General features: G+C 30.0%; 1 protein-coding gene across 1 annotated transcript; it reads left to right on the top strand.

Moving 5' to 3' along the window:
• Positions 1–7,042: 7,042 nt before the first annotated feature.
• LOC114720998 (peroxidase 42) lies at positions 7,043–9,412 on the top strand. Its single transcript, XM_028906764.1, has 4 exons — positions 7,043–7,317; positions 7,479–7,667; positions 7,890–8,055; positions 8,657–9,412. The coding sequence occupies exons 1-4, from the start codon at positions 7,084–7,086 to the stop codon at positions 9,073–9,075; spliced, it is 1,008 nt and encodes a 335-aa protein (XP_028762597.1). The 5' UTR covers positions 7,043–7,083; the 3' UTR covers positions 9,076–9,412.
• Positions 9,413–10,715: the final 1,303 nt, after the last annotated feature.

The raw sequence follows: 10,715 nt of genomic DNA, 5'->3' as shown, positions 1-10,715 counted from the left end.
TCATTAAATTGTAAATTATTATAAAATAAATAAATTTTATGATTTAGAAATTTAATAATGAAAAACTTTTAAAGATCTTATAAGGAAATCTCTACTGCTGTTTTCTAAAAATATTATCCATTTGATTTCCTTTGCAATTATAGTGTACTCTTCTCTCTTCTTTATATTACAACTTTTAGTGAGCTATTAATTATCTGGAGTGTAAAACTCTTAACGTCTATTCACATTTATCATAGAATTTAAATTTAGAAACCAAAAAAAAAAATGAATGGCTCACTTGGAGTGAATCCAAAGCTATTGCACTTCCCTAGAGAAAAGAAAGTAACATTAAAAAAAGATACAAAGAGCAATAAATAAATAAAGTAATCAAACAGTAAAATGTTAGTTTATGGGTTTTTAACAAAAATAATATAAATTTTGATGATATTTTTATCAACTGGTCTTTATGTGTAATTTTTTTATTTTAGCAGCTTTTTTTAATTATTTTCTCGATTATTTATTTTGATTCATCAAGGGGCAACAGAATAAATAATTTTAATTAACAATTCATTAAAGTAATGTAGGGCCTTTAATCACTCACCACCCCCAAGGAAAAAGGAGGGAACCTAACTCTTCACGATGATGATGTAATTATGCAGGGATTGCACGCTCCTAATTAGAAGATAAGCCTGAATTGTTAGTTATATATTATCTGTTATAAATATTATATTATTTATTTAATCAAAATGTTGACCATATTCATATATTTACTTACAATTTGCTTGTCTTTTAGTCCTGAAGATTTTTTTAAAAATTCATAAAATCTTCAGTATATTTATCTAAAAAATCACATTATGTTTTTATCAATTTTTGTTTTTATCAAAACATTCTCTATTTAAAATTTAACGTAATTAAAACAATAATTAAGTTCATGAAGTGTGTATTTTCCAATGTTAAGTTCATAAGCCTTTTAAATTTTAAAAAAAAAAACTATAGAGAAACTAAAGTGCATGTTAATTTTTTTTAATTTAAAAAATAATCAAACTTCATTAGGATTTTGTTTCAGCTATAAAAAATTTTTTAGAAAAGAGACAAAAACCATTTTGCAAATACATATACTTTCCGTTAATTTTTAATCTGGTGTCTATAATATATAGAGGTTACCGATAAGCAAAGTTAAAGATTTATTTTTTTAAAAAATCAAATTCACACCGAAAATAAAAATAAAAGCAGTGAGATAGTGACAATGGGACAATGGGAGGCGTCGTGATTACAAATGGACCATTGTAAAGTGTCGGTGATGAGTGATGAACGGTCCAAAACACAAAAGCTTTAATGGTCCTCCTTCAGCGTTCACAGATTAGGCTCCCTCCACCTTTCATTCATTAATTGCTTTTCTTTTTCTTTTCTTTTCTTTTTTTAAATAAAGTACTCCTCTAATCCTTAGTATAGGACATAATTCTTAAATTAATTTTGATCCTAAATATAAGATTTATCTATCATATTTATTAATTTTTTCTAAATTACTCCTATGGATACTCCCTTAACTATAATCAAGTAAGTCAGAAAAGAAGGATATTGAGAAAGATGATTATAGTATTTTAAGCAAAAAACATATCATATTTCTTATAATTAACTAATTTACCTAATTTTTCTAATCTAATCAAATTAGTTAAATAGATCTTATATTAAAAACAGGAGTCCTAAAACTCATGAGGCTAGGTAAACTCACAAACAGGGTGTTCACCAGCCAGTCCCAGAAGTATGCAATGTTGATCCGAACATGATAAAATTATGCTTTGTCCAGCACTAAAATAAAGGTCCAAAAGATAATTGGGGCATTTTTAGGACCAGCCAAATATCAGGCAGGATCAGGTATCAAGCAAAGTATGCTACCCTGCCCAAAGTTTTATGCGTGTATATGTTATGGATTTTAATACTTAAGTTATTGATATATTTGATCATAGATATGACCTACTGTGTTGTGTTTGATTATGTAATTATAATTATATATGAAATGTGTGGACTAGTAGTGTAGTATTTATATTTCCTCTCTTAGAATATTTTTAAGTTGTGAAATTATAAAATATATTTAGAGTCTAAAATATTATTTATCAGGTTTGAAATAAATTTTCATATAATAAATATAAGGCGTCTCTACTTGAACAGAGAAGTCCACCCTACCCAAAATCAGTCGGACTTTTATCAGGTAGGATTAAACATCAGACGGCTAAATGTATCCTGTTGATTATTCAGATAGGGGTCTCACAGCAAAGATGTAAACTCATAGTAACATAAATTTGAATCATAAACTCATCATAATATTAAAAATTCTAAAAATATGTGATGCATGGTTAAAATTAAATAAAAGAAAACAAATTGTTCGAATATAATTCAAAATTAATTAATAAAAAAAATTCATCTAACTTGCTTAACTCAGTTCAAAATCAATTATTCAATCGATTTTGACCGAGTGAATGGGTTAGTTTGATTGAGTTCAGGGTATTCCAAGCTAAGCAATTTAAATTTATTTTATTGGCTAAAAACATGAACTAATTAAAATCACTAGTCTAATTAACAACTATGCCCACAATAATAGAGTTTAATTTTCCTAAATAATGGATTGAATTGTTTGATTTGCTCATTTAGTCCAATCATAACAAGTTACTACCTCCAGTCCTAATTATAAGAGCTATTAATTAATTTAAAAAGATTAAGAAAATAGGTTAAGTTAGTTATTTGTAATAAATCAGTGTTATCTTTTCTAAAATATCCTTGCTAATCAAATATATTAGCTAAAACCATCATTATTAGAAGGATTATTTTAGAAAAAATACATAAATATGAGAGACAAATTGGATTGGAGTATCATATTTAAGATTAAAATAAAAATCAAACAAGGTCTTGTATTAAGGGCCAGAGGTAACACCAAATTAACTTTTAAAATACCAAAGTAGAAGGAATTATAATGAAGGACCAAATTTATAAATTAATTATAATGGTCCTAAAATTAGTCACTCACGTAACACAAATTTATAATTTTAAAAAGGGTTATCCCTATTTGTCACTCAAATAATACAAACTTGCAAGTGAAATAATGAATATTTACTATTAGTCATCCTTAAAAATAAAAGATTTGTGAATTTGGCCTTCAAGCATAATTCTCCCTTATTTATATGTTATAGATTTTTAGTGAGTTTTAAACTTCCAATAGAGTAAATCATATAATTTGATCTAGTGAGGGAATCAACGTATACTGGATCAGGATCTACTTGTTCCATACTTAAATTTCAGTATAAAACAACGTTTAATCATTTCGCCGAAGCATCTCTTTTTTCAACCACGATATATATTATTAATAATTATATTGTTATTCCAAAATACAAATTTTTTATCTAAAAATTTTTATTTTATTCTAGCTTACTAATTAAAACTATTACCTAATCGTGATTCTGAGTGGCAACTTTTTACCTGACTTGTATCTTTGATGTGTAATATAAAAATATATTATTGTGAATATTTACTTAAAAATAGTGAGATTTAGTTTAATAATTTTGATTTGGTTCATTCATTAATTAATAATTCATCCCTTTAATTTAAATTATCTTAAACACAATTACGTATGATTGGGATATTTTAACCACAATTGTTATGGACTCATTATATTTAAACCTTTCAAAAAGAGAGTTGTGTAGGTCACTCCTTAATTTCAAGAGTAGAAAGTAGAAACACAATTACCAATTGGTTAAAATTTGGATGTTCTATTAATTTTAAAATAAGAACAAGTTCTTTCAGCTATTTTTGAGGGTTAGCTCCCACGTTAGTGATTGCTTGTTGCCTCTTATTCTATTTTATGCCATATTATTCAAATGAAATGTCAATATTACTCCTGAATGAGGAAAGTAATAATATTAGTCCACGTTTGCCTCGAAAGAGAATATATTTCAAGTAAAATAAAAGACTACCCCACTTGAAAGTGAGGATTTTTAGATAAAATTAAACGGAGCAGTTGCGCAAAAAAATACGCACAGGAAATTTATTTTAAAATTAACCTAAAATACAGTAGTTTAATCTTATTTCTTAAGTGTATCTATTGATATTTTTAATAGTGCATTCTACAACCTAATTGTATCCAACACTTTAACCTTATTTTTTGTACGTTTTGTTATCTTAAACATTAGGATACTAGGTGTGAGTGAAAATATAACATTAGGTGTTAGATGCATTAAAAAAATATTAGAGCATTAAATACATTTGAAAAATATGATTACGATGCTAAATATATTAAGAAAATAAGATAAGAATGTTGAATGTATGTGTACTTTTAAAATTATAATAAATTATGGATGATTAAATAGTATTTGTGAATTCAATGTCAGAAATTGTAAGAGGATTTCAAGGAAAGAATAAGGGAAAATTACAATCAAGTTTCAAGAAAAAAATAATTACTAAAAAGTCCTAATAACAATTGGAGTAGCCTATAATGACAAATTTTAGAACAGAAAATAATAACCCTAAAACTTATTTTATAATTTTTTTCAGACCTTATTCTAATTCTTTCAAAGAATTTTTTTTTTATGACAAGGAGACAAAGCCTTAATAAAACTACAGTCAGATGGCTAGGGCCTAATATAGATGGCCATTAAACAAAGTCTTAATTTAAGAGACTCCTACAATTAGGAGGCGGCTCACGGTAACTCGCATCTCTTCATTTACTATTGATAACTTGTTAATAGTAGTAGTATATCTTATTATAAATATTACTTCTCCAATACTTAATATAAAACCTATTTAACTAATTTGATTAGATTAAAAAAGTTAGGTAAGTTAGTTAATTATAAAAAAAGTGATATATTTTTCTTAAAACACCATAATCATCTTTCTTAATACCCCTTCTCCCTCTCCTACTTGATTATGGTTGAAGGAGTATCTATAGGGATAATTTAGAAAAAACTGATAAATATGATAAATGGGTCTTATATTTAGAACCAAAATCAACTCAAGAATTGAGTCTTATATTAAGGAGTGGAGGAGTACAAATATAAGTTTAATTGTACATATATCGATATATATATTAATAATTTCTTGATTAAATTTAACATTGTGTTCATGGCAAAATATATTGAGTATAAACTTGGCATATGGCAAGCAACATCACTCATGAATTATGATGGAAAATGATCCCAACTATGATCGTCAAAATTTAATTTGAATAGTTCAAATATAATTTTTAATTTATAAGTTTAAATGAAAAATATTGAAAATTATTCTTATTTTATATTTTCTATCTATTGAATAAAAAATTATAAATATATAAAATTAAAATGATTTTTAAACTTCTTATCTTACAGAAATATTATTAAATTTAAAATGCTTAATTTTTTTTTTTGGGGTGAGAGAAGAGGCCTCAGGCCCAATAAAATGCTTAATTTTAATCTAGATGATCTAGATTTATACTCATTATCTCAATGTCTTCATAACCTCTTATGTAGAAAGCAAAATATACAATATTTAAGCCCATAACTTGACATATTATCAAGTAACTCGATTATTAATATAAAGCCTAATTTAAGAGTTGATATTGATTATATATATAAGACCTAGTTCATATATTTATTAATTTTTTCTGAAATCAATGCTGTTTTAGGAGAAGAAAGAAAGGAGGGAATTAAGAAAGATCACTAAGGTGCTTTAGAAAAAAATATTATATTAATTAATTTAATTAATGTTATTAATCTATTCAAATTAGTTAAGTAGATATTCTATTAATGATTGGGGGAGTATTTAAAAAACTATTAAAGGCCATTTGAAGCTAACTTGGCGATAAGAATGAGATGTGATATATTTAGAGGCAAGGGGTTAACCCTCTAATGCGTTAAAAATTTAAAGGCAAACAAACCCGTAAAATTCAAAAATAAGTTTAATTTTTAAAATAGCTTTATTTTTAAATTTAAAATTTCAAAACTTGAATTATTGATATTATAAGTGGCAATCGGTTATCAGAATCACATTTTCACCGAAAGTGAGGCAAAAATAGAAAACAAACGGTTTCACTTTCACGCGATCCTTTTTTTGTCATCTATGACTTGCTAGTTTCGGCATGATTTATGTAGGGCTTTTTTTTTAATCTTGGTATATAAATTTAATCTTTAATTGAATGAATATCTTCCGGTGAAAAAATCAATAAATATCATTCTGGGACAAATAAAAAAAATATTTTAAACTAATAATATTAAATAAGTTGTTCAATTAAAATATTAGATATAAAACTTTTGAATACATAAAAATCATACCCACAGTTTAGGAAAAGATACGAGAATTACAATAAGATCTTAAGTAAAAAAAATAATTAATTAAAAGTTTTAATAACAACTTCAAGAGTTTGTAATAACAAGTTTTAAAATTCAAAAAAAAAATTTAAGATTTATTTTGTTATCATTTTTAAAAGTTAATTGTAATTGTTTTGAAAAATTTTTTTAAAGAATTACAATAAGGTCTCAAAAAAAATTTACAAAATAAGTCTTTATGATTGTAATTTTTCATTCTAGAACTTATTATTATAAACTTCTCAAATTATTATTGAAGCTTTTTAGTAATTTTTTTTGGAAAAACCATATTGAAGGTACCTATGCTTTCTCTCAATTTTTAATTTGGTACCTATGTGTTTTTTTCTTTAATTAAACATTTAATTTTATCTTTTTAGCAACATTAGCTCTTATAACTTTGTTCTATTGATATTTTTAGTCTCTACATAAGGATTAATAATGTTAATAGAGGAAAAATAAAGATTTAGTTAAGAACAAAAAACACATAGGTACCAAATTGAAAATTGAAAAAAAATATAAATACTTTCAATATGATTTTTTTTTTTAAATTTGATTGTAATTTTCGCAAAAGTTTTTGGCTTACCATAAATGCTACTGGTAAAAGTAATAAAGCATTGAAGTTACCAATTTGGGAATAAAAAAAATCCAAACTTTATCAGCGAAGTACACGTCTCAGTGACAATTAATTAGCATGGCCACCTGTTGGTTTTGTTATTTAAGTGTTGTCCCCCAGAGCACCAAGCAAGGTGGTCACTGATTCACTGAGCGTAGAGAGAGAATGGCCCCAAAAGCTATCTTCTTCGTTCTGCTTTGCTTTTCATCAGTTTCTCTCAGTCCTGTTCTTGCAGAGACTGAGCAACATGACGATCCTGGCCTTGTTATGAACTTCTACAAGGAAGCTTGCCCTCAAGCTGAAGACATTATCAGAGAACAAGTCAAACTCCTCTACAAGCGCCACAAGAACACTGCTTTCTCATGGCTCAGAAACATCTTCCATGACTGTGCTGTTCAGGTTCACTTCTCTCTTCACTCGTTCTCTACTAACATTTAGGGTTTTCACTGCTTGACCCCAGATGATTCTTGTTCTTTACTCCCAAGATTTTGCCTTTTTTTTTTTTTTTTGCCTGCTTTGATCTTTGAGTAATGTGGTTTCTGGGGATTTCTGTGGAGTAGAGTTGTGATGCTTCTCTGCTTCTGGATTCCACAAGAAGGACCTTGTCTGAGAAGGAGACCGACCGAAGCTTTGGTTTGAGGAACTTCAGGTACACTGAGACCATAAAAGAGGCTGTAGAGAGAGAGTGCCCTGGGGTTGTTTCATGTGCTGACATTCTTGTTCTCTCTGCGAGAGATGGGATTGTTGCGGTAATTTCTCAATTCTAAGTACCCTTATAACAAGAACAAATGGGTTTAAATCCAGATTTGTCTCTGCAAAATCTGATCTTTTTTTTTCTTTTAGCTGTGTTCTTGCACAGCAGAACAGTTAGAAGAGAGACCACAAAGTTCGGATTTGTTCTGATTCTAGTGTGGTAGCACTCAACTAATTGTTTTTATACATATAAGTTTTCTGAAATGAGTTTGTTGCAGCTAGGAGGACCTTATATTCCACTTAAAACTGGAAGAAGAGATGGAAGAAAAAGCAGAGCAGATGTGGTTGAACAGTACCTTCCAGATCACAATGAAAGCATCTCTGTTGTTCTTGAGAGGTTCTCTGCCATGGGAATCGACACCCCTGGTGTTGTTGCACTTCTGGGTAAACCAAAAACCATGGCTTGTTATAACTGAACTAAGTTTAGCCTAAGTTTTAACCTGTTTTAGTTTCTGGTTTGATTTTGAAGATTTCTACTTAGAAAGTAGATAAAGCACAAGTTCATCCTCTGTGATCTCATATCAGAAAGTATTTTAACACTCATAATAAGTTTTGATATAATCTCTAAGGCATAAATACACATAAAAAACTGTCTTGCATTGAGATAGATATTACTGAATCAGAGAAAAAAACAAACATTTAGATGTGTATGCATTAACTTCTCTTAATAAATGGATGGACCACAACTCCACATGGCTTCACCAGAGTTAAGGATCTGGGGTGAAAGTAATTTTAGATCCAACACTCTTAACACTCTTACTTCCTTTTGTCACTTTAGAGATACTTACGTGTTGCCAGTGGCCTTATAACCCAACCGAGTGGCATAAAAACTCCCTTATAAGTGGGAGGTTGTGGGTTTAATCCTGATTATAACCTCGGGTAGAAATACTGATGAGTTGTGATTTAGATTATCAGAGTTGAAATCACTTACATGCAGATATACATAAGGAATTAGGTTTGTGATAATGATGTTTGTGCTGTGCAGGAGCACACAGTGTAGGTAGAACCCATTGTGTGAAGCTGGTGCACCGTCTGTACCCAGAGGTAGCCCCAGAACTGAACCCAGACCATATCCCTCACATGCTGAAGAAATGCCCGGATGCGATTCCTGACCCGAAGGCGGTGCAGTACGTGAGGAACGATCGAGGCACGCCCATGGTTCTAGACAACAACTATTACCGGAACATACTGGACAACAAGGGCTTGTTGATAGTGGATCACCAACTAGCCTATGACAAGAGGACCAGACCTTTTGTGAAGAAGATGGCCAAAAGCCAGGACTATTTCTTCAAACACTTCTCCAGAGCCATCACTCTCTTGTCTGAAAACAACCCCCTCACTGGCTCAAAGGGTGAGATCAGAAGGCAATGCAATGTTGCCAACAAGCACCATGAGGAGCCTTAATTAAGTGCCTTTTAATATATATACCTCCAAGTTCAGTAGTTCGCTTTCTTCTTCTGTGTGTGTGAGGAAGAGAAGTGCAAGAACTATTCAGAATAAGGTGTTTGTTTCTTTTTAGTTCCTAGCTTTGCTCCTGTACTAGTAGCTATAGTGATAATAATGGTGTATGTATTAATGATGCAAGTGAATGATGACGACAATGTCTGTGACATTCATGCACGCGAAGGCTGTTCATTCACTTACATCGTTAAGAATAAAGTGTTTGTTCTTTGTAGTAGCTATAGTAATGATGGCGTATGTATTTTAATGATGCAAGTTAATGATGATGCGTGAATGTAAGTGAAGATGTCTATGATATATATATATATATATATATATATATATTTATGGGGCTAAAAAAGAAGACAAGAAATTGAGACTGCCTTACATGAAAAGAAACACAGCTGACAAGTAAACATTGATTTGTTTCTTTTCTGTATATAAAATTTATAAAAGCATTGCCAATTCCTAGCAAAAAGAGATCAGGCAACATCAGTGGAAGGTGTCTTCATAATGGTGGGCTCTGTTTTGGTCGCCAGTGGTCATATTTAAAGCTATCACATAATCACGAAGTCCTGGGGCAAGTAAATTTTAAGAGGTTGGCTCAATAGTCCTATTGATACTAGATCTCAAAGTAAAACCCAGAAGAAGAAAAACTTGCCTCAAACCTGACTCAAATAAAGTTATTGCCCTTCCTCGATCCCCAATAACTCAAAAATGGCCGGCAGGCATATACCTGGTTTACAGCAAAAACCAAGAATCCAATTTAAAGTACTGTCTCAAATAACTTCAGCACAAGAGCTTTCAGCATCAATATATAATCCAACATTTCCCACTTTAGGAGGGTGCCAACCCAGAAGCGTGGTCCATTGTCTCCCATCCCAAGTGAAAAAAAAAATGGTACTACTCATCAGATTCCTATCCTTGTAGGCTTCACATAAATTAGAGACCACAGATTCCTCACATAAATGTCTTTTGATATTCATGCACGTGAAACTAGGTTCTGTTCTGTTCACGGAGGATAAGGCAGACAGTGAAATAATATATGGGAAAGAATTGAAGAGACAAGATTTCTCATCTTGGAAAAAATAAGTGTGAGGGTACAGAAAAAGGGGTCCAGACAATACGAATACATATAGAACAAAAGCCCTTGGATGCCGATCTATGTGGTGTTTGGACATTTTGTGTGAGAATCTTTGAAATATTTTTACAAGGTTGGTTCATTGTTAGTACTCCATTGGTCTTAAATATAAGACCTTTATACATACTAGTATAAGAGTCTTATATTTAGGACCGGAAAAATATAACCTCAGAGAAGATATAAACTTCAAAAAGTTCAGACTTCAGACTTGCCTAGTTTGGCATCAGCATATATTACAAGTTAAAGCAAAAGCCAAAACAATTGTTTGAAGTAATAGGCACCATGTAATGATGGATATGAATTTTCATTCTGACCCAAGAAGGATGAAAACAAGTTTTTGAAAGTTGCACTGCACGAATCACGACATCTAACGCAACTCGCATGTAGCTAGGTTTTTTGAACATTTTAGTCAGGAATTTAATTACTAGTAATGTATACAGAGAACGTCTCATGGCCAATATTA

This window comes from Neltuma alba, unplaced genomic scaffold (genome assembly GCF_004799145.2).
Source record: "Neltuma alba isolate B1F8T4 unplaced genomic scaffold, ASM479914v2 tig00002266_pilon, whole genome shotgun sequence".
Lineage (NCBI taxonomy): Eukaryota > Viridiplantae > Streptophyta > Magnoliopsida > Fabales > Fabaceae > Neltuma > Neltuma alba.
The sequence above is the reverse complement of the archived record's forward strand: the minus strand, read 5'-3'. Positions and strand labels throughout refer to the sequence as shown.

Excerpts from the sequence above, each read along its gene's own strand:
- LOC114720998 (XM_028906764.1), top strand. The coding sequence starts at position 7,084 with ATGGCCCCAAAAGCTATCTTCTTCGTTCTGCTTTGCTTTTCATCAGTT. Across the intron at positions 7,318-7,478 it reads TCCATGACTGTGCTGTTCAG|AGTTGTGATGCTTCTCTGCT; the intron begins GTTCACTTCTCT and ends TCTGTGGAGTAG. Across the intron at positions 7,668-7,889 it reads CGAGAGATGGGATTGTTGCG|CTAGGAGGACCTTATATTCC; the intron begins GTAATTTCTCAA and ends AGTTTGTTGCAG.